We start from the raw sequence: 24,181 nt of genomic DNA, 5'->3' as shown, positions 1-24,181 counted from the left end.
AGACCAGATGGTCCGTCAGGTCTTTTTTTTTTTTTTTTTTTTTTTTTTTTTTTTTTTTTTCCGATAATTTCAAGAGATATTTACAAAGAAACCATGAACATTCACATAAAGATAATATATCTTGTACCTATAAAATGGGAACCTTCATCAACCATGCACAATATCCAGGAAGCTAGAATCTGAAAGAATCAGGCTGCAGACAAATACAAATTAAAATTAAACTGTCTACTTCTCCCACCCTCATCCCATTCCCCTCCCCTGTCTTCAGATTTTTTTAGGTTGCGAACATGCACTATAGGCTCACTGTGCCATTTACCTAGATCGGGGATTCTGCAATAAATCACTGCTTTCAAAACAGTCAGAATCATCTGCTTTCAAAACAACCAAACTAAAAAGTATCTAATTTGGATAATCTTATAATATCTATCGAAATCCCTTTAAGGGAGAATCAATTCATTGTTATTAAGTATTAGAATATTTACTTTTAGTGCATTTAATTTCTTTCTCTCTCTGAATGCATTCTCATCATAAATGTTATTTCATATCCTCCTCCTACATACTTTCTCACTTGGAAAATCAAAGTTATATAGTATTACATTATTAAATAGGACCAAGAAGCATGTCTTATTCATGTTTGTATCCTCTGTAGCTAGCATTGTATCTGGCACACAATAAATATTTCTTGAAAGAATGATTATTATCTTAGAAAAACCATGCTCTATTTTACCTTTTGTATTAAAAAAAAAAAAAAGCACACACACACAATATCTAATCCATTGTTTGTGGCTGATAGAGGCTGATCTCATTCCTTTGTGTCCTTTTACAATCCAAATGCCCACCCTGCATTCACCAACATCAGCACATTCTATACCTTTCCCTTTCGCAGACTTAATCGGTATAATGAGCACTGAATTCAAGTTCTGCCACTGAATAACTGTGTAATTTGAAGCTGAATAATGAAGATTTCTATGCTCCATTTCTTCAAATGGAACATAGGGGCATCAGAATAGATGAGCTTAAGACAACTTCTAGCTCTTAGATGGGAGACTTTAAAAGGTAGAGAAAAAGAGAGGAGGTACCATAAAAATGTAATGATTATAGTACCTTAACATAGTAAATATTTAATAATTGTTATTGTTGATTTTGTTTGCCAAAATTTCTAACTTGAACAATACCACTGGCAAACAATGTCAAGGAAATTCTTCGGGTGAAGACACATCGGCCCACCATGTTTGATGTCCCCCATGGAACCTTTCTGACTGACTCTGTTCAGTTAAAACTGAAAACAAGTCTACAGATGTAGAGAGGCACAGAAAACAAGCTGCTTTATCATAAAATATTCAGAAGAATGATACGGTTGTGTAGCTTAGAGGAGTCAGCTGCCTAGACAAACATCTCAGGAAATAGCGTGTGGGCCTACTGGCTTAGCCGAAGAAAAATGGCATATCAGGAAATGTTTCATTGCTTCTAATGAAGTCAGATGTCAACAGATAAATGCTATGACTTCTGCAGCCACAGGGCCTTCCTACCACCAAAACATAAAGAGTCACTTTCCCTTTGACCTGAAGGCTGATGCTCCAAGGTCAAGCTTAGGTATCAGCCCCTAATCACTAAGTCTCAGCAAAACAGTTTCTATGGCATGGACACAGCAGGCATCAGCACCCTGCCTGTGGAGTCAACAGAGCCGCCTCCTCCCAGGGTCTTATTGTACTGACAGCCATCCTAGTCTCACTTAGGTGTTTGATTTTAATACCTACTTAATACTTTACATCCAGCCTCCATCTCAGAAGGGTTTGAGATAGCTTCCAATAAAAGGATATATGCAGTAGAATAGTTGCAGAAAAATAAAAACTCATTAGAACCCATCAGGCACTCAATAAATACCTTTTATACTGTTTTGATGTGGGGGTGGGGGGCAGTGATCTGTAGAAAAAAGAACCAGGTGCTTTACTGCTATTGCTTTGCTTTTGGACCATGTAAAATCATTACCAAAAAAAAAAAAAGAAAAAGAAGAATAAACAGGGCACTGGTCCTTGTCATAGTTACCTTTAATAATCTAATGAATGCTATGAATATGAAAAATGAAATTTCAGGGGAGACAAAGATTTCCCAAAGCCCTTAAGGAACTGCAATTAATATGATGAAGAGTAAAGTAAAAATGAATTCTCTGTGAATCTTCAATAAAATATTTCCTATGAATGAGCACTGAATTCATTGAAAATTTTTTAATATTTCTGTAATTTTCTGAATAGGTAAAATATACTCATGGTACAAAATTCAAAAGGCAAAACATAAGGCACGTGGTAGAAAGATAGCCTTCCTTCTGACTTGACCCCCAGCCACCGAATTCACCTCACCAGAAGCCACCACTGTAACCAATTTCTTATATATTCTTCCAGCAATAGTCTAATATTTTATGTATTATTCTATGTATACATAAACAGCACACACACACACACACACACATGTTCCACACATTACTTTTTCACCTAAGAGTTCTGGAAAGTACACATAGGACTGCCTTATTCCTTTAATGGCTACAGAATATTTCATTACTAGATGTACTATAATTACTTAACCAATGCTTTATTGATGGCATTCAAGGTGTTTCCAATTCTTAGTCATTAAAAACAATGCCGCAATGAACATCCTTGGACACACATCATTTTTTATATACTGGATTATAGAAAAGGAAAAAAAATCCCAAGAAGTATAATTGAGCATTAAATTTAACTCTGAAATTACAGGCAGCCAAAGCAAAAAGGGGTGAGAAGGACCAAAATGGATTGCCTTTTTGCATTCCACAAGTAAGCATACCACTTCTTCCAAAGAGGAGAACTTCTTTAAAAAAAAAAAATTTAATTTTTTTTACTGATGTATAGTTGATTTACAATGTTGTGTTAACTTCTGCTGTACAGCAAAGTGATTCAATTATACATATATATACATTCTTTCTTTTATATTCTTTTCCACTATAGTTTATCATAGAATATTGAATATAGTTCCCTGTGCTATACAGTAGGACCTTGTTGTTTATCCATTCTCTCTATATATATTAGTTTGCATCTGTTAACCCCAAACTCCCAATCCATCCCTCCCCCATCCTCCTCCCCCTTAGCAACCACAAGTTTGCTCCCAAAGAGGAAAACTCCTGTGCACTAATTTCTTTAAAAGAATTTATCAGCTGTATTCTCATAAAAAGTGCACTACTTCATTTGGGGAACTAAATAACGGGGTAAGGAATATATTCGATGGCAGTTTTGATATTCACGTGGCAGATTCTTACATCATTCTTGATTTAAAAAAAAAAAGTATGATATAACTAAAACCCAGCATTCCTTGGATAAGCTAAAATGCAATTTAGGAGGAAAAGGCTTGGTTGTAAGGTTGGAGACCACGAGAAAGCCTGGGCACTGTCCTCCTTTAAAGATTTCTTGGGCATGCCAGATCTCCTGCCCTGCTCAGTGTTTTCTTAGCTCTGGACCAGAACTTAGGCTAGCACTTTTCATATGGATTTTTGAAATGATGGGTTCATGTACCTAGACTGAGAGTTTGCACCTCCAGGAATCCTTGTACATAGTAAGTTCTTCGTAAATTTTCCTGGAAGGAATAGAGGAGCTTCAAAAGGTCAAAGACCGTGTCTTATTAGCTTTGCAAGCTCTTGGCAAAGATAACGGTGATGATAAGATATGGGGGGGGGGAGCTAGATGAGCCTTTGACTTGTAAGTGAAGTTCCTGTGACGTGGCATGGCAAAAAGAGTCCTGGTAGCTAAAGAAACAAACAGGCAAACAAAGAAACAAACCCCAAATCCCCTCAGCTTCCATGCCAAACAGGATGGATATCTCGACAGGGTCCACAGAGCCTTTCACACTTCCTAACAAGCACTGAGGAGGGAAATGCATGGTGATGTGAAGGGTCTACCTTTCTGCACATGGTTTGCAGATATTAAGATCTCCAAGTCGTTCCCAACTTGAGGTGTTTCCTTTAATATTTGGTTCCTTGTCATTAAGACACTTTACAGGCTTAGCCCCCAAAGTACCTAGCACAACTAGGTGCTTAAAGATCTGTGCTTTCTGGGACTCCAGGCAGAAGGCAAACCGCCAGATTGAAAATGACCCTGCTTCATCCCAGAATTCTACCACTGTGTGAAAGGTAACTTCATGAATGGGCCCGTATCCATCTTGAGGATGTGGGCCAAACTTGGGAATTGGGCCAATAGGAATTGTTCAGCACAATGAAGAGGGAGAAAATCACTTTTTTTTTTTTTGAAAATCACTAGTTAAAGGAGAATTCTTAAGGACCTACTGTATACCATGGTGAACTCTACTCAATACTCTGTAATGGCCTATATGGGAAAAGATCTAAAAAAAGAGTGGATGTATGTGTATGTATAACTGATTCACTTTTCTGTACATCTGAAACTAACACAACACTGTAAATCAACTATACTCCAAAATACAATTTTAAACATCTTTTAAAAAGGAGAATTCTTGGGAATCCTTATAAATTCAGGTTACTGAGTAACATCTGTTGTCCCCAATGTGGGGCAGGGCTGTTTACCATAGTTTGGGGCTGAGACTTGTCATCCTGAAACGCTTGTGCAGTTATCCTCTGGAAGCCTCAGGCGGTACAGAATATGACTATAGAGCACCCCTAACACGCAGGTAAGCAAAGGAATCCTGACTGCCCTCCTGGGTCAGAACAGGGAGTGAATGCCTGCACCTTCACTTTATTCCTTCTCTTCTGTTGTGTGTTTTTCTTTCTTTCTTTTTTTTTTTTGAGAAGTCAGCACAAGGCAGAGCTCCACACCTCCAAGCTACAGCAGGTTCTCCTGCTGCCGGCCAGGTAACAGAGGGTGCTGGAGGAGGGAGTGGAGGTGACAAAGAAGCAGGCCTGGAGGGGTGGGGCTGAGAGGGCTATAGTGTGGCTGAAATCCATTCCCCTGCCTCCAGGTAGAGACTGGGCTGACACTGCACCAAACATTCAGGTGCCTTTTCTTAAACCAGATGCTATCTCCCTGACCGGGAATCAAACCTCCCGGTATTTCTCCCTGACAGGCTTTCCCTCTGAGCTGACTGCCTCCCTTCTGCTGTGATGTGATTCACAGTGGAGCTGGTGAGCAGCTTATCACCTCCCTCTGCTGTCCTAACTTCTCAAACCCCTGGAGGCACTTTATATGTCACCATTCCTCTCTTCCCTTTTCCAGCCTAAGTATTCTGTAAGAAATGAGGGTCAAGGGGAAGCTGTATTTCCTAAGGTCAAAGCTGGTAAAAATGCATCTAGAATAATAAAACCAAGTATAAACATCCACAAAAGAATAAAACATCCTTAGAGATATTGGAAGCTGGGCCTGATCCTGGCTCTGCCATCTAGAAACTCACGTGGCCTCCTTTCTCTAGGTTCCTTCACCCTTGTCACATGGCAGGACGATGAATTGTTAACGCTCCTCTTCAGCCAGGTCATGACGCTATTCGATAGCGACAATAATAAGTGTTGGTGAGGATGTAGAGAAGTTGGAACCTCATACATTACTACTGTTGGGAATGTAAAATGGTGTAACCACTTAACGTTCCTCAAAAAGTTAAATACGGTTACTGTATGACCCAGCAATTCCACTCCTAGGCGTATATCCAGGAGAAATAAAAACATGTCTACACAAAAACTTATGCAAAATTGTTCACAACATTATTCATAACAGCCACAAAGTGGCAACAATCCCAGTGTCCATCAACAGAGGCATGGATGAACAAAACATGATATATCCATATGACAGAATGTTATTTGGCAATAAAAAGGAGTGAAGTACTGATAGATACCACAACATGGATGAACCTTGAAAGCATTATGCTAAGTATAAGAAGCCAACCACAAAGGACAACATATTGTAGGATTCCATTAATATGAAATGTCCAGAAGAGGCAATTCCACAGAAACAGAAAGTGGATTAGTGATTATCGCGGGCTAGAGGGGGGTGAGGATAGGGAGACAGGAAATTCATGGCTAAAGCGTGTAGGAGTTCTCTTGGGATAATGAAAATATTCTAAAACTGACTGTGATGATGAACGCACAACTCTGAATATACTAAAAGCCATATATATGTACACTTAAATGGGTAAATTGTATTGTATGTGAATTTTATATCAGTAAAGATGTTTTTAAAAAGAACAAATACAGTTTTAAAGTCTCATCAGCACAGCATGTGGCCAAACTTTTGGAATTTTGTCACGCTGGCAGGTGAGAAATAATATCTAATTATAGCTTTAATTCACATTTCTCTTATTATGGAGGAAGTTCAGCATCTTTTCAGTTTAGAGTCCATTGATATTGATTTCTTTTTATTATATACTAAATTCCCATGTATATTTTAAGGTCTATTTGCAGACTGTCTAATCTGTTGTATATGTCTGCCTACTCATGCGCTAGCACACAATTTCAACTATTAAAACTTTATGGTGGGACTTCCCTGGTGGCGCAGTGGTTAAGAATCAGCTGCCAGTGCAGGGGACATGGGTTCGAGCCCTGGTCCAGGAAGATCTCACATGCCACGGAGCAACTAAGCCTGTGCGCCACAACTACTGAGCCTGCGCTCTAGAGCCCACGAGCCACAACTGCTGAGCCCACGTGCCACAACTACTGAAGCCCATGCGCCTAGAGCCCGTGCTCTGCAACAAGAGAAGCTACTACAATGAGAAGCCCGCGCACCTCAACGAAGAGTAGCCCCCGCTCTCAGCAAGTAGAGAAGCCTGCGCACAGCAACGAAGACCCAACGCAGCCAAAAATAAATTAATTAAATAAAAATTTTTAAAAAAAGAAAAAACTTTATGGTGGGACTTCCCTAGTGGTGCAGTAGTTAAGAATCTGCCTGCCAATGCAGGGGACACAGGTTTGAGCCCTGATCCAGGAAGATCCCACATGCCACGGAGCAACTAAGCCCCTGAGGCACAACTACTGAGCCTGCGCTCTACAGCCCATGAGCCACAACTACTGAGCCCGTGTGCCACAACTACTGAAGCCCGTGTGCCTAGAGCCCGTGCTCCGCAACAAGAGAAGCCACCACAATGAGAAGCCTGCGCACCGCAACGAAGAGTAGGCCCCGCTTGACACAAGTAGACAAAGCCTGTGTGCAGCAACGAAGACCTAACGCAGCCAAAATTAAAATAAATAAATAAACTTATTACGAAAATACCTTTATGGTAAGACAAGTAGGGGGACAGTCAACCAAGTCAAGCTGGGCAGCAACTCAGGGTAAGTGCAATCCCCAAGCACCCTCCCACCCAACCCAGCCACCGTCCCAGGCTGTCACCTTCACAGAGAAGTCATGGCTTTATTTCAAATATGGAGAAACACAAAGTTTGTTGCAAAACACTTAATGGAAATGCCAAGAAATGTGATAAGAAGAGACTGAAAAAGGCCAAGATCTAAAAGGTCGTTCAGATTGGCACAGAGAAGTCACAAGAACACACTCTAAAGACACAAACCATCAGAAAAACCTAGCACTTAATTTTGTGAGAATAAAGCCTAGGGTAAATGCTGTGGCAGCTGGAGACCAAACTGCAGTAGCAGTAAGCAAAGGCAAGTCTGGCAGGTGGAGTCAGATCTTTGGATGCTACATTGAGGAGTATGAACACGGACAAAGGCTTCTGCCTTGAAGGACAATTTGAACACCGGTTTGAAACACTGGATGTTCAAATGCAACAAATGGAAGACACAATGAATAGCATTTCAACCCTAACAACACCACAAAGCCAAGAGGCTATGTCTCTTCAAGAAACACACCAACAGCAACAACAACAAAAAGAAACAGCAGATGGCACTGGCCTTGACCTCACTATGGAGCCACCGCAGGGTCAGTCAGGTGGTGTTGGCACAAGGACAGGATGAACTGTCAGAGACGTACCCACATCCGTGATCAAGTGTAAGGTGTAAAGAGCTGATGCTTCTGAAATATTCCCTGGGTGTATATGTATATGAATGTGTTACACTAGAGTTAAGTTACGTTGGAAACACTGCCCGAGTCAGCACGCATACTTGTCTACAATGCTTTCTTTTGGCTTGCTGTACCTTGAAAATACACTGGAAAATTCCAGAAAATTTCTACCTTGCCAGATTTTATAGTTCTGTGCGGTATGTGTGCAAGTGTGGAGGATATACTTTTGTAGATGTTTTTGACAGTATAGAACTAGCTTGTAGTAATAGGAATATCGTCCTCAAAACTTAGATCAAAACTCTAGTACCGGGCTTCCCTGGTGGCGCAGTGGTTAAGAATCCGCCTGCTTGGGCTTCCCTGGTGGCGCAGTGGTTGAGAGTCCGCCTGCCGATGCAGGGGACACGGGTTCAAGCCCTGGTCTGGGAAGATCCCACATGCCACGGAGCAACTAAGCCCGTGCGCCACAACTACGGAGCCTGCGAGCCACAACTACTGAAGCCCACGCACCTGGAGCCCGTGCTCCACAAAGAAAGAAGTCACCGCAATGAAAGCCTGCATGCAGCAACGAAGACCCAATGCAGCTGTAAATTAAAAATATTTTTTAAAAAAACCTCTAGTACCAAAGTATTGTATAATCTTTAGAATAAAAGTTTTTATTTTTTAAGTCAAAAAAGGTTATCTCTGTATGCATTGACTTGTGATGCATAAAAATAAAAGCAGGGAAAAGCACACTTAATATGTTGACATGGCTATAAAAAGAAACAAAATTCAGTTATTTGTAGTGAGGTGGATGGACCTAGAGTCTGTCATACAGAGTGAAGTAAGTCAGAAAGAGAAAAACAAATACCGTATGCTAACACACATATATGGAATCTAAAAAAAAAATGGTTCTGATGAACCTAAGGGCAGGACAGGAACAAAGACACAGAAGTAGAGAATGGACTTGAGGACACGGGGAGGGGGAAGGTTAAGCTGGGACGAAGTGAGAGAGTGGCATGGACATATATACACTACCAAATGTAAAGTAGATAGCTAGTGGGAAGCAGCCACATAGCACAGGGAGATCATCTCCGTGCTTTGCAACCACCTAGAGGGGTGCGATAGGGAGGGTGGGAGGGAGACGCAAGAGGGAGGGGATATGGGGATATATGTATATGTACAGCTGATTCACTTTGTTATACAGCAGAAACTAACACAACACTGTAAAGCAATTATACTCCAATAAAGATGCTAAAAAAAAATATGTTTACGTGGCCAAAAATATCTCATTCAGCATATATTATGGACAATGCCATTTTTTATCCTTTTTGTTTCATTTTGCTAAGTATAGATGCAATTGGTTTTTAATCTGTGTTAACCACCTTTTGACATCAGAATTTTTATTCAGTTGTCTAATAACTACTATTTGGATTCCTTAAAATAACTTTTATTTTTCACTTGATCATTATCTTTATATAACCAGGAAAATTCTGCAACATCACATCAGAAAATAAAAATGATCAAGCCTTAATTTCTCCACTTATTAGATATTGGTTTTATTAAGACTTCCAGAAAGATTTACCCTGTCATACTTTCAAATGGAGATCTCAAACGTGTTCCTAATTATTCTCCTTCTAGCCAGTTCTTGTTTGACAGCATTTTAGAAGGAGTTTCACGCACCCCATTCCTATCCATCTGCTTGGCCATAGAACTGTTGACTGGTTTCAGAAAAACCTTGGTTGTTGTTTTTAAACTGACAAATAATAACAAAGAATACACAACTGAACCAACTCAAGTTAGAGCTACTCTTTACGTCCTGGTTAAGAGTCCACTGATATTCTTTTATCTCACAGGAACAACTCTTTACTACCTTGAAGAAATGAGAAGAGCATAATTAAGTCTTTTAAAAAGCCTTATAATGTGTTTTAAGACTTGCGAGACCTAGTATCCCTCGTGCCCGTCCCTCCTCTACTCTTCTGCTGTATTCCTGGCTATTCTTGCTTATTTGCTTCTCCATGTAAATTTTAGAATCAGTTTGTCCGCCAGGGTTTTTTTTTTGGTGTTTGTTTTGTTTTGTTTTTTGTAACTCCCAGGTGATTTTAATGAGTTGCCGGCATTAAAAACCACTGCTGGCCATTCACCTTGACTCTCTCTATTCCTTACTTCCTTGGTTGCATGTGAAAATGACATCCAGGCTCACCTGTGCTTTTTCATTCCAGATGAAGGGAGAAGCTGGAAGTGTGCCACACAATGAGAAGCAAAAGCAGGTAAACGCGAGCACCCCACCCACCAAACCGGTGAGAACGCAGCCAGCGACCCTTTCCACATCTGCGCCTGCAGCATAACTGACAACCCCCCCCACCCCCCGCCAAAGTTTCGGGATATAGCTGACACATCAGTGAAGTGCTCGCTTCAGCAGCTGAGCAGAATCACTTGACTCCAGCTGCCTGATTATAACTCAAGCCCCTTTGCCTGCATGAAGTTAGCTGAAGAGCCCCGTAGCTGTCCCACCAAGGTCTCTTGGCCCTTAGAATGCCCCAGGCTCAGGCCTTTGGAACACCCCTTTCTACAGCTGCTCTGGGGACAAGAGAGGCCCACTGGGGGCTGGGGGCTGGGGGGTGGGAACCAGCTGTTGAGCCCAGATAACTTCTGTGCTGCATGCCCCTGCCCTTCACAGAGACCTTTGTCCTGTCAATTTACCTGGCCCTCAGGCTGCTGCAGAGAGAAAACACCACGATCCCTGAAAACACATCTAATCTTACATGTGAAATCGAGGTTTTAAATTTGACTTGGCTTGATTTGATTCAACTCAAATGAAAAATTCCTAGTGAATCTGGAAAGCTCAGGAAAAGGGTCCTTTGAATCCTAAAAAAGGACTAATTGCAAAAGCCCAAGATGAACTAACTGTCTGGCAAATTTGGGGGTGACCTTTGAACAGCCTGTACAAAAGAACAAGTTTCTGTGGTCTTGGCGATCCAGCCCTTAACGGGGGGAGACAGAGAGAGAGAGAGGGAAACAGACGGTCATTTTCAGAGCTCAGAGAGAGAGAAGGTCATTTTTCAAACCTCAGGACCCGAGTAGACCTTTAAAAACATTTCACTTGCCACGGAAAATGACTTACTAACTTCGGATCAAAAGTGGGATAGGGTAATCAGAGAAGAAAAGAGTCAGTGCAGATTCAGGTTGCTCTGAATGAGTCAGTCAAAACGGTCTGCTCCTTTAGATCTCCAAAGGCTGGATTAAAACCTGGCCCCCTATTAGATCAGCTTCCCCTACAACAGTGTATGTGACCTGGTTCACTAACTGCACACACCTACAGGGACCACCACCTCCAGTCCTCTGCCATGAAAGAATATTAGCAGACTGCATCTGGGCGTAGAAACATAGGCTGTAATGGACATTTGTCATTCCTGCCCAAGGTACTTTAGAAATTGGTGACACACCTGGCAGCCAGGGTTTTCCTTCCGCAGGTCTGGGACCTGCTGGTTGACTATCGAGCTCGCAATGACCACTGTTTTAGGCTTTTGGAGGAGAACATGTAAGGACCGCCCAGTGATAGCCAGCGGTCTGTTCTTTGCCCCTAGAAGCCATCATTGTCCCATTCAGCTGGCAGCCCAGACTAATATCTCTGGAAGGCAGAGGACATATTACAAGTCAGAAAATATGTTTATTTACTCTTTTCTTCAAGGGCAAAAGGGTGATGGGCATGGGAAAACAGGCCTGGCTCAGGAACACAGTTGAAGTCCCTGTGGCCTCATCAAGGATTCTGCAGATCCTTCTGTGATGGCCATCCCAGCTCCGCCTGTCCATTGGAATTAGCTGGGGACCTTTAAAAGACAGGGAGGGGGACTTTCCTCGCGGTCCGGTGGTTAAGACTTTGCCATCCAATGCAGGGGGTGCGGGTTCGAGCCCTGGTTGGGGAGCTAAGATCCCACATGCCTCATGGCCCAAAAAACCCAAAACATAAAACAGAAGCAATATTGTAACAAATTCCGTAAAGACTTTAAAAAATAAAATAAAATAATTCTGTACTCTTTAAAAAAAAAAAAAAAAAAAGACAGGGAGGCCCAGCCCCACCTCCCCTGCCCCGGCAGAGACTCTTATGTAATCGGGCTGGGGAGTAACCCGGATACTGGGATTTTTTGAAAGCTCCCAGGTGATTCCAATGTACAAATAATCTGCATCTCTGTTCAACAAGAAGACTGGCCATGAAATCCCATGGCTCTTGGAAAGCTCACCTGTCCTTCTCCGGGTGATGAAATTGCATGCTAGATTCTCTGGATCAGGTTTGCTCTCTTCCCTCCCCCAACCTTAAGCTCTTTCATACTCACCTGCGCACACAGCCTGAGAGCTCTAGATAAGGAAGAGCCTTCCACAGAAGCTGGGAAAAGGTCAGCAGATGTGCCATGGTGGCACGATTGAGATCCTGATGGCACTTCACTCCTGCCGGGCTTCAGCAGTGAGCTGCGTGTGAAGGCAGGAGGCTTGCTGGGACCTGACGCTTTCTTGTCCTCCCCTAGGAGGGACACATCTGGGGCTCCATGAGGAGGACGGCTTTCATCCTGGGCTCTGGCCTTCTCTTGCTTGTGGCCCTCTGGAACTCAGTCACATGGTGAGTCTTCTCGGCCAGCTCTAATTCGGGAGCTGGGGGCCGTGCGGTGGCAGTCTATGGGCAGAGCATGGATTTAGCAGCTGTCCACCCACCAGTCTTCACCCAGAAACATGAATGAGTTTTCTTTCAAGGCATCTTCAGAGATTCTGGGGTGCTTCTGGCTACTTCTGGCAAGCCCAGTGGGAGAGGCTGCTGTCTACATTCGAAGGGAAGGAGTGGCTCCTCTACATTCTAGGTGAGATTCTCAGACCACCAGCACTTAGGGTTTGGGTACATGGTTATAGCTTCTTTTTCTTTTGTTCTCTACTTTGGGACTTCTCAGTTTATTACTCTAAGGAATGAGGACTTAAAAGTTTAAGGCAGTGGTAACCCCAGAGTGCTAAATTTGGGGGTTAATCTGGAATGGATATTTAAGGATATCTAAGAAAAGAAGCTGAGACACTTCCTCCATCCCCCCAAATAGAAAAATAAAAAGAGAAATAGTTTGTGTGAAAACGAATGCTTGTGAGAGCAGTAATCCTGCTTCTAGATGTCAGGTCCAAAGGGCTGTTCTGTCTCATGTGAGGCTGTGTCCTTGGACCTGGTGCAATCTAGCTAGCTCTTGGGCCTTGACAGCAAGTGTTCACTCAAAATGTATTTACTGACAATGCCAAAGCCTGAAAGCAAGCTCAAAACATAGTAGAAGAAAAAACCTATTTTAACATAGGTATTTATGACAGTCAATAGTGACTGTCCTCCGTCATACATTCATTCACTCACGTAATATCTATTAAGTTATTCTGTGCCAAACTCATTTGCAGGATATAGAGATATTTAAGATAAAGTATTAAGGTAAAATGTCTACCCTGTTAAAAAACTATGTCACCGTTTGACTGGAAGAAAATTAATAACTACAAAACAAACAAACCTCAACCAAAAACACTCTGTCACAGTCTAGAATGGGAGATTAAAAAAGTGTCAGTTGTCACAAAGCAAACATAGAAATAAAATGTTTCTGATGATTGTTTTCTTCTAGGAAGAGAACTCCGAAAATGGGCTGAATATTAAACATGACAGGTTAATGGAACCTTAAGCACTCGTTGAAAAGAACCATGCAGATTTGCAAATATACATGGGGAGAGTGGTGGGAAAACATTTTATATGTTTCTGTTATGATGACTGGAAAACCACCTATCACCTCAGGGATAAACAAATACCAGAGAGAAAAAATACTTGCCATTTGAAATGTTAGAACTGGAAGACAGTTCAAGATCACCTCTTGTGATTTTCATTCGGTATATTCCTCCAGGAGCCCTTGGACTGACACGTAGGCAGGCACCTCGAAGGGTGGCCCGCTAGGCAACCACCAACCTAACTTTTTTTTTTTTTTTTCAAAATAAAGTTTCTTATTTCTGAGGATAAAAGTAAATACATGCTCACTGTTAAAAATAAAAATCACACAATTCAAATAAGCATAAAGAAGGTGAAAAATCACCTACCTCTCATATCCACGAAATAAGCACTGTTAGTATACTGCATATTTGGTTAAATTTAAAAGACGTCTACTATTTTTTTAAATTTATTTATTTTTGGCTGCTTTTTTTGGATCTTCGTTGCTGCACACAGGTTTTCTCTAGTTGCAGAGAGAGGAGGCTAGTCTTCATTGCGCTGGTGCAGGCTTCTCATCGCGGTGGCTTCTCTTGTTGCGGAGCACAGGCTCTAGGTGCTCGAGCTTCAGGAGTTGTGGCATGCGGGCTCTAAAGTGCAGGCTCAGTAGTTGTGGCTCACGGGCTTGGCTGCTCCTTGGCATGTGGGATCTTCCCAGACCAGGGCTCGAACCCGTGTCCCCTGCATTGACAGGTGTATTCTTAACCACTGAGCCACCAGAGAAGTCCCGACATCTATTTTTTTTAAACTTTTTTCATTGAATTGATTATGGACATCTTTCCATATCAACTTATATAGATTTGCTCAATATTGTAAACTGTCCTGTCTATTCCATTGTGTGGAAATATTCTAATCAATTTAGTCCATTCTCTGGGAATTCGAGTGGTTAGGACTCCGTGCTTTCACTGCCGTGGCCTGGATTCAATCCCTGGTCAGGGAACTAAGATCTGGGACATTTAGATTACTTAAATGTTCTACTGTGCTTTTTATTCAATTGCTGAGATGGGCATTTATGTGCACGAGTGTGTGTATGTCTTTTCTTTCTTCCCCTCTTTCTGTCTTTGTCTCTCTGTCTCTGTCTTAGTCTGTCACTCTGATCTTTTCCTCACTTCAGATACTGCCAAACTGCCCTGAGGCTGTCTGAGCCAATCCCATTTCCTCACAGTGCTAGCCAAGTATTTTTCAGGTATCAACTACCACACGGCACAGTGATTGATGGAGCAAGGGTACGGGAGGAAGAATGCAGAGACAGAGAATTAAGTTAAACACCCTTGCTCCTTGGAATATTGAAATTAGAGGAGGCGGCAAATCAAGGAAAAATAAAGTTAAAGAGTACAAGAGTTAGGTAACACTACAACATCACTTGAATGACTGCCAACTGGGGTGGACAAAGTGCTTATTTGTTCACAGGAGGAGAACAGAAATACTTGGGATGACTTCACGGAAAAGTGGGATGTGGGGCAAAAAGCTCTATCTAAATTTGTGTTGATCAGTATTTTCTAAAATACCCTGCAGCACATCAATTCTATCGGAGGTTAATGGGTGGGGAGACCATACCACTTATCATCGAAATGGGACATTTGTGAGAATACGGGAGGGGTTATTAATCATGATGGATATGATGGATACATACTGAAATTGTCCTGGGCAGACAGGGACGAATGGCCAGTCTATTCTCAGATGTTCTGAGAAGACAGAGTGCTGGGTAAAGAAAAGCCTGAGAAAGGTTGAATTTAACAAAGTCAAACAGGAATTCTCAGAGCTGTGACCACACTTGTCTGGACCCTGACTCTCCAAGAAGGTAGGGTGTGAAGACTGTTTTAACCAAGGAGCCCCTTGAGAGGTAGGTTTTCCACTTTGGAAAATGCTCACTGGACGCCTGAAGTACCCCTGCTCATGTCATCATAAGGTCATGGGGATTGGGGAACCCCAAGTGCCCGTGGTGAGCTGTACCATACCAAACTCCTCCTCTGCTTCTCCCTTCCTTGGCTATTCTTAAAGGGCTCAGTGGGCACAGACACCCAAATGTCAACCGAAATTCATTTCTGTTTGGAGTGTGTCATACATCTTACCATAGTTTTGTGTTGTTTTTTTCTCCAACCGCCTAGAAGGTTGTTGTCCCCGTTCTACAGCTAAGAAAAGAAATAGAGACACTCCTTAAGTGACCCATCCCAGTCCCCACAGCTGGTTTGTCGCCCCAAGACTGAAGGCAGGCCCCCAGCCCCGAGCACCCAGACACCAAGGCCCTGGCAAGGGCCTGCCTACGACGCAGCCTCAGTTACCACCAAGCATGTGTTCGGGGAATACGTGCGCCGCCAGCTCCTGAAGTTGTCCTGACGTTTCCTTCTTCTTCCCAACCTCAGGTGCCACCCAGGTGCCCGTTCTGCTCTTCTGGACCGTCAGTGGACTTCTACTGGTGGTTGACACAACTGGAAAGCCTAACTTCATCTCCCGCTACCGAATTCAGGTCGGCAAGAATGACCCTGTAAGTGTTGCTGCAGCTTCTCCTGGTCAAGGCACAGAAAGCAGGGGCTAAAGTCACATTCTCCAAATTCTGCTGGCTGGCCCAGGAGAGACCGGGGCCAGTGGGAGCCAAGTGGTTCTGTACAAGGCTCCCCCAGGTTAGAAGATTAGAGAGAGGAAATGATATGACATTAGCCAGCCAGCCAAGACTAATGTCAGTCAAGACTAACCTTCTGACTCCCAGGCCTGGCTCTCTACCTGCCTGTGCTGGCCTACGGCACTATGGTCAGCGTTTTAGGAACAGAAATGAGGGTCTCAGCCCAGCACTGGACCGAGTCCCAGATACGTCAGGTAGGTCTCCACCTATCCATGGGAGAAGGGACAGCAATAACTAGATGCTGAAAACACGGATAACAGCTGCCCTCGTGAGAGAGGGACACAGCTGCTGAAACAACGCATAACCCCACTATCATATTAATTGTGAATGTGTCGGTGGTGGCTGTTTTTTAAGCAGGTCCTCCTTCCTGATTATTCAGTACCACCAATAGTACGTAGGTCATCCATGGTAAACAAGGCCTGGACCTTGCTGACCAGGAACTCTTGGCCCCGAAGGAGAGAAAAAGCCAAGCACGTATCTTGGATGGACACAGGCCGGGGAATTGAGCCCCACCGTTCACTGCTCCCCGAGCCCGGCTTGCCTGCTTAGTGCTCTGACAACCTCAGAAGCCTTTTCTTACACAACAAGGAAGACGCTGATGGTTAAACCCAGATTTTTTTACCCCAGCTCCACCAAAACCACATCCTGGCTTCCTTCCCAGACAAGACAATCATTTTCTTTTTTTTTTTTTTTTATAAATTTACTTATTTATTTGTTTCTATTTTTGGCTGCGTTGGGTCTCCGTTGCTGTGCGCGGGCTTTCTCTAGTTGTGGCGAGCGGGGGCTACTCTGCGTTGTGGTGCGCCAGCTTCTCGTTGCAGTGGCTTCTCTGGTTGCGGAGCACGGGCTGCAGGCTCTAGTTGTGGCACGTGGGCTCAGTAGTTGTGGCTCATGGGCTCTAGAGCTCAGGCTCAGTAGTTGTGGCACACGGGCTTAGTTGCTCCGTGGTATGTGGGATCTTCCCGGACCAGGGCTCGAACCTGTGTCCCCTGCATCGGCAGGCAGATTCTTAACCACTGCGCCACCAGGGAAGCCCAGACAATCATTTTTAATTATCTGTCCAGGTGCCTGGGTGAGTCACCTCAGCTCTCAGGGAATTCTACCCAGGCCAGCACTCTAGAAAGCAGAGTGGCTGAGAAATAGTGCCCTTGATCCAGGCTTTCAGGACCGTCCCTTCCTGAACCAGAGCTACTGGCCTGGCTCACAGTTCCCCTCACTTGAGACGGCAGGGGCCTCCTCCATGTCCAGCTCAGCAGGCAGGGACCAGAGCCAAAGGGTTAAAAGCAGGGCTTGTTCCTTGAGAATGTTTCACCTGTCAGACCACGGAGGTCTCCTTACCAGGCACCACTGACTGAATGCGTACGTCTTCAAGGCCAAGTACGGTAAACATCTTCATCGTTCAGAAGAGAAAACAGAGGCTCTGAAATGTGACATGGCTTAGAACCATGATTCACACTCAAGTTTTGTGACACCAGGGCTTGTGCCCTGAACCACTAGGCCACATCAGCTCTCAAGAGAATCACCTAGCGCAATAAACTTCACAGTCTACCATGAATGGAGGGCCACACAGGGAAGGTCTCGTGGCATTTGGCAGAAGCTGAGGTTCAGAAAAGGTGCACTGACTAGTTCAAGGTTAGACTGTTCTTGGAAAGCTCGTCTCATCTGCTCCTACAATGTGTGCACCCTCAGGTAGTCACACAAGTAAGAAGGAAGCCCCAGATGCCATTTCGTCTTCGGCCCATTCCAAGAAGGTCTGACCCCTGACCTAAGACATCAGAAACAGGTCATCGAGTGGGACCTGAACGCAACGGCATTCATAGGACACCACCAGCCACCCCCGCCGCCCGGCTCTGGTTACCCTCCCACTCTCCCGGACTGGATGGCTAGTTCACGCCTCTCCTCCCTCCTCAGATGCTCAACACCTCTGCGCGTCACCTCCTCCCAGAGGGTGGCCTTGCCTTCAAGCAGAAGACAGCTCCCACAGCCGTGCACCACCGCAGCCTGGGGGCAGCACTTGTGCACACGCTCTGACTGCCCACCTGCTGCAGCCCGTGGCCTGTCCCTGGTCCTACTCCAGCCCGTTCCTCCACTGTCTGCACGCTACACCCAGCACCTCTTGTTTACTCCAGCAAGTTGCTCCAGCAATTCTTCCTTCTCTTTCTCTTGTCCTTTTTTTTCCTTCCTCTTCTGGATTTTACCCTCTGGCTTATTACAAACCTGCTATAATTTTTCCCAGCTTAAAACCAAACCAAAACCAAAAACCTTGCGTCCATCTCCCATACTCACTCCCACTCATATTTTTGGTCCCCTTTGCAGCAAAGCTCTTTAAAGGGTTGTCTATACAGTTTCTGATTTCTCCCTGTCCACTGTCTTTTCCCAAAATTTCAGAATTATGAAAAATTGAAAACACATATACAGAAGTGGAAAAGGTAGTAGTACCCTGAACACTCATTTATATACCACCTAGATTCTGCAGTCTTGTCTTAAACATTTTACAATATGTGCTTTTTCTGTATATAAAACTATAAATATCTATGCATCTATAATTTTTTGCTTCATCATTTGAAGCTAAGTTCAGACACCACAAAACTCTAAATACTTCAGCCTGCACCTCCTAAAATAATCACAAAACAATCCTCTCACCTCCTCTAGAAACCTCCTCGCATCAGGCCTGCACCTCCATCGCCCCACCACGATTGTCCTGGGCAAGGTCACCAGTGCTCCTGTCGCAGGCTTGTCTCATTAGACCTACCAGGGCTGTCTCCACAAGTTGTTCATGTCGCATCCTGTCGTAGCTTCTTATACCGGCTGCCAAGGCCCCACTGTGTCCTCACAGCTCGCCACTCACCCCTTCACAGCCTCCTTTCTGGGTCCTCCCCAGACTAACCTCCCCACCCTCTTTACGCTGACGCCCGGGGCACAGCCTCGTCGTCTTCTCTGTCCTCATCCCCTCAGCGTCATGACTTTAAATAACCGCCTGAACGCCAACAGCTCGACAATTTACCTCTCGAGCTCAGAACTCTCTCCCGATGCAGGACTAAACATCCAAATGCCTCCCTGACATCTCCAATGCAACATGACCCAAGGAGAATTCCTGCTCTCCCAGCCCCCAAAGCCTTTGATACCCACAGCCTCCCCAGTCCAGAGGCCTTGGAGTCACCCCTGACGACTGTCTTTCCCTCATACACCACATCCAGTCTATCAGGAAACCCTATTGGCGCAATTTCCAAATGGATCCAGGATCCAGCCCTTTCCCACCACCTCCATCGCCACCATCCTCTTAAATGCGTACTTTAGCACTTCCAGTCTTCCCGTTTGTATTCTTGGTCTCCTATTGTCTATTCCCAGCACAGCAGCCAGAGTAACCCTGTAAGATCCTGTCACTTCTCCGCTCACAACCTTGGGATGACCCTCGCTTCTCTTGGAATAAAAGCCAAGGTCCTCAAAGTGGCCTACGGGGCCCTGTACGCACTGGCTCCTCCCTGCCTCTCTGACCTCCCCTCCCACTTCTCCCCACCTCACACCTCACTCCTCTCCGGCCAAGTACGCCAGGAGTGTGGCCTATCGTGGAGCCTTTTCACCAGCTCTTTCCTTTGCCAGAAGACACTTCCCCCAGATACCTGTTTCCCTCATCTTTGTTCACATCTCACCATCTCAATGAAGCCTGCCCTGACCATTCTACTTAAAACAATAAGAGTATAAACTCAGTGAGGGCAGGAATCTTTTTGTTCACTGCTTCCTTCCGAGCACATAGAACACTGCCTGAAACATAGAGGGCGCTCAATATCAGCTGAGTGAATAATCACATGTCACACCCACCTCCTGGTCAAGGCTGCTAGAAGAGGTGTACGGCTTCCTCTGTGGTGCTCTCAAACCAAGGCTGCCCAGACCTGGCTTCACCATGGGATGAATTCTGGTCCATCAATACATGCAGGACATGGAAAAGGCAGAAGAACAGGCAGGCCTGAAGTATGAGGACCACGCTGAACCCGGCCGCACCTTGGAGCAGAAACCCTCCAGCTTGCAGACAGTTCTCAGGAGGGAATCCCCTTTGAGAATGCCAAACCAGTTCATCGGGACCAGCAAGTGCCCTGTGGAGATGGGGCTATTCCCAGGAGCTCCAGGGCTCTGACAAATGGAAGGGTCAGGGGTCACTGGTTCCCAAGGAAACGCTGGCTGTAGTCTTGAGGCTCAAAGGGATGTGAGCACGTGAGGCCAGCTCTCCACAGCGCTCTGGGGAGAATGCGCAGGCAGCCCCTCATCCTGACAGCCCCACCCTGAAAACCAGCAAGACATGCTCACAGCAAGTGGGACAAGAGGCCAGATAGCAGCTCCCTGGCTCCCATCCAGGGAGGCTGGACCACACGAGGAGGCAGGCGACCCTGATCTCTGCACCTGATCCTGGTCAAGGCTCTCTGGACGAGCAGGGACCAAAAGGCTGAAGAAGGAATGAGGCTGGGAGCCTTCTCCAAGCACCCTGGAGGCTCCCCAAGATGCCTGTCGGGAGTACGTGGGGTTGGGCCTGGCCAGAGAAATGGGGAGGACAGTGGTGGAAGCTGCAGAAGCAGGAAGGAGCAGGCAGCTTCAGGCAGAAACTAAGGCCGGGGGAGGGGAGTTTCCAAAGGCAGGGCATTACCAGGCGGTTCCATCCCTGGGCTGGGCAGCACTCAGGGGTTGCTGGCTACAGGCAGACATCACTCCTAGCATCCAGCCCCGAGCGAGGGCCTCCCGAGAGCTGCTCACAGAGGAGCCTGGTTCCTAGAAGGGAAAGACCTACTTCCCACACTCTCATCCACCTCCTTTCTTCCTTCTTCCCCCCCTCCCCGGGCAGGTGGACCCCATGAAACTACGCCAGTCTATCCACATGGTTCTCTTCAACCAGTTTGTCATCTCTTTCCCCATGATGGTCTGGCTCTATCCCATCCTCAAGTTGGGGGGCGACCCCTGCCGCCGAGAGCTACCCACCTTCCACTGGTTCCTCCTGGAGCTGGCAGTCTTCACGCTGACTGAGGAAGTGCTGTTCTACTATGCACACCGGTGAGCGCTTTCCTTTCTGAGCACAGCCAGCTCCTCACTCTCCCAGGTTCACCCACCAACGGGGGTGAAACCTGGCCTCCTCGGAGTTGTCGGGGTGCGACCAACAGCACCTGGCATCAAGAGCCCCCCGCTAACTAGCTAACACGAAGACAACTCTTCGCTCCACAGCTGACAATGTGCGACCACCGACGAGGGTCCGGGATCTCCGTTCCTGTGTGTGGCAGGGCAGGTTCCCATTCATCCCCTTCATTGAATCCTTTCTAGCCATCCTCCCTATTTTATAGCTCATACAACTGAGGTAGAGAGAGGCAACGTCACCAGAAGAACTCACAAGGCAGGGCTGTCGGAGCACCAATCCGGTGTGTTTTCACTGGATGTGAAACTTTGCTCCGTGGATATAACCCCAGCTCCTACCTTTGGTTTCTTGTGTTCTGGTGGGGCAGGGGGAGAGGGAGGTTGGCCAATTTATCAACTGTTAACTCTCTTCCCAGCCTCCTTCACCACCCAAAACTCTACAAGAAAATCCACAAGAAACACCACGAGTGGACAGCTCCCATTGGCGTGATCTCCCTCTACGCACATCCTATTGAGCATGTGGTGAGTGGAGCTCGGCTCCCCCAGAGGAAAGGGCAGCGGGCGACCCCGTTCCCTAAGGTAGTCTCCTGCACAGAGCGGGATCACACTGGTTCTTTCTTCTGCCCATTCAACGGCTACCATTTGTGGTTGGCATATGCCGGGCGATGCTACATGCTCAGCATAAGTTATCTCATTTAATCCTCCCAACAACTGTTTAAATCCTCATTTTGCTAATGAGGAAGTTGAGCTTCAAACAGTTAATAACTTGCCCTAAGTTTCATGTCTGAAGGAGTCCAGCAAATCCAGTCCCAGAAACTCATTCAGCTTCCCCAGATCTGGGGTCAAGAAGTCTTCCCGGACACCCACCTGCGTCCCCTCCATCCCCTCGGGCCCCTCTTCGAACAGCCCTCTCCTTGCAGGTCTCCAACATGCTGCCGGCGATGGTGGGTCCAATCGTCATGGGATCCCACTTGTCCTCCATCACCATTTGGTTTTCTTTGGTCCTCATCATCACCATCATCTCCCACTGTGGCTACCACCTACCCTTCTTGCCTTCACCTGAATTCCATGACTACCACCATCTCAAGTAAGGAAACCCTCCCCACTGTGGGTCTCTGGGCAGTAGCCCCCACGTTGACTCCTAGAACTCCTGACAGCAGACACCGGTGTCTCAGTTCAAATGTGGGTCTAGTGGAGGGAGAGGTCTGCAGGTGGGGACAAAGGTGACCATCCTGGGACCCAGATCACCTTGCCATTCTCTTTCTGTCTGATATTGGATCTTCCTGCCACTATGGGTCTTTAACCTGCATTTAGGTCCTGGACCCTTTGAGGATCTAGTGTAAGCCATGGGCACTACCAGGAAGATGCATACATGCATAGAATTCCCGCAGGCAATTCAACAGAAGCTGTACACGCTCTGAAAGCCTCCAGGCTCATGGAAACTCCTGCACCAGAATCACCTGAGATGCTTTCCTCAAATGCAGCCTCTTGGGTTCCACTCCAAATACACTGAATCAAAGCATCTGGGGGAGCAGGCCTTGGCATCTGCATTTAGTTAAGCGTTCCAGGGGATTCTGATGGAGGTGGTCCCAGAACCTACCTGAACAAGCTGGCTTTGCCCCAGGTTCTGACTTGTGTGCGTCGAAATCACAGAGAGCTTTCCAAAGGAAGAGCATAGCTTTTCAGTCTGGAATGGCCCCAGGAATATGTGCACCACCGCCTGGGTTAACCGGAAGCAGGTGGGCAGCATGGTGGGGATGGGTGTGGGATAGGAGGGCTCAGAAATGTGTGTGAGGCTGGCACAGGTGAAATGAACGTAAGCTCGCCCGCCTCCAGCACCCTCCTCTCTCCTCCAGGTTCAACCAGTGCTATGGGGTGCTGGGGGTGCTGGACCACCTCCACGGGACTGACACTGTGTTTAAGCAGACCAAGGCCTACGAGAGACACATGATCCTGCTGGGCTTCACCCCACTCTCCGAGAGCATCCCTGATCCCCCTAAGAAGATGGACTAAGACACGGCCCGAGTGCCATCCTAGCCGTGCCCTCTGCACGGTCTGCTAAGGTGGCCTGAGGCCTCCTGGTCGCACCTACCAACTCGCTCCTTCAGCCACGCACTCTGATGACAAACCACAAGGACAGCGGGGAGGTCAGCTTCCTGGAAAAGCAGGCCCAAGGAGGGGACCAGGGCTCCCCCAACTACCCCTATCATCCCAAAGGGGACCAGGGATTGGCGTAACAAAAAAAAATATAGCTCCCCGGAATGGAGACCAGTAAGAGGGAAGAAGCCACTTTGAGAGGGCTCCCGGGGGGTCCCCCTGGTCCTCTGCTGTGGAAGGGGAGAGGGACACCAGATGACTCCTTGGTAGCCCTGCCAAGACAGAGAATGACAAAGGTGGCAGGAGGCCGTGTGGCTCCAGCCATAGCTCCTGATGCCAGGGGGTGGGAGAACCAGGAGATACTGCTTTGCCCCTTCGGGTCCCCAAAAGCTTCTCTCATTCTGTACTCAGGCCGGGGCCAGGACACCCTGGCAACGGTTCTGGGATCGAGTCCCCACTGCTTCCCAACACACACACGCACGCGCACATGCATGCACACGCACAGACACGCAGCGTGATAAAGACCCCACTTCAGCTCTGCCCCACTGCAACTGGACATCACCCCTCTCTGAAAATACCAATCACGGGAGCCCCTCCTGTGATTACAACTGAGATACCAAAAAGAGGCACAGACCAAATCTCAATACCTTCAGCCACAGGCGGAAACCAAAGGCCAAACCCTGTGGC

The 24,181-nt window shown here is 46.1% G+C and overlaps 1 protein-coding gene across 1 annotated transcript; it reads left to right on the top strand.

The window, feature by feature from the left end:
* The first annotated feature begins 10,126 nt into the window (after positions 1 to 10,126).
* On the top strand, positions 10,127 to 23,410 carry FAXDC2 (fatty acid hydroxylase domain containing 2). The gene is made up of 8 exons (XM_065875267.1): positions 10,127 to 10,174; positions 12,428 to 12,519; positions 12,651 to 12,754; positions 16,029 to 16,150; positions 21,117 to 21,322; positions 21,814 to 21,919; positions 22,318 to 22,484; positions 23,254 to 23,410. Exons 1-8 carry the CDS (start codon positions 10,127 to 10,129, stop codon positions 23,408 to 23,410), a joined length of 1,002 nt encoding a protein of 333 aa, XP_065731339.1.
* The last annotated feature ends 771 nt before the right edge of the window (positions 23,411 to 24,181 follow it).

Source organism: Phocoena phocoena, chromosome 3 (genome assembly GCF_963924675.1).
Source record: "Phocoena phocoena chromosome 3, mPhoPho1.1, whole genome shotgun sequence".
NCBI classification, from domain to species: domain Eukaryota; kingdom Metazoa; phylum Chordata; class Mammalia; order Artiodactyla; family Phocoenidae; genus Phocoena; species Phocoena phocoena.
This window is presented reverse-complemented; position numbering and strand designations above follow the sequence as displayed.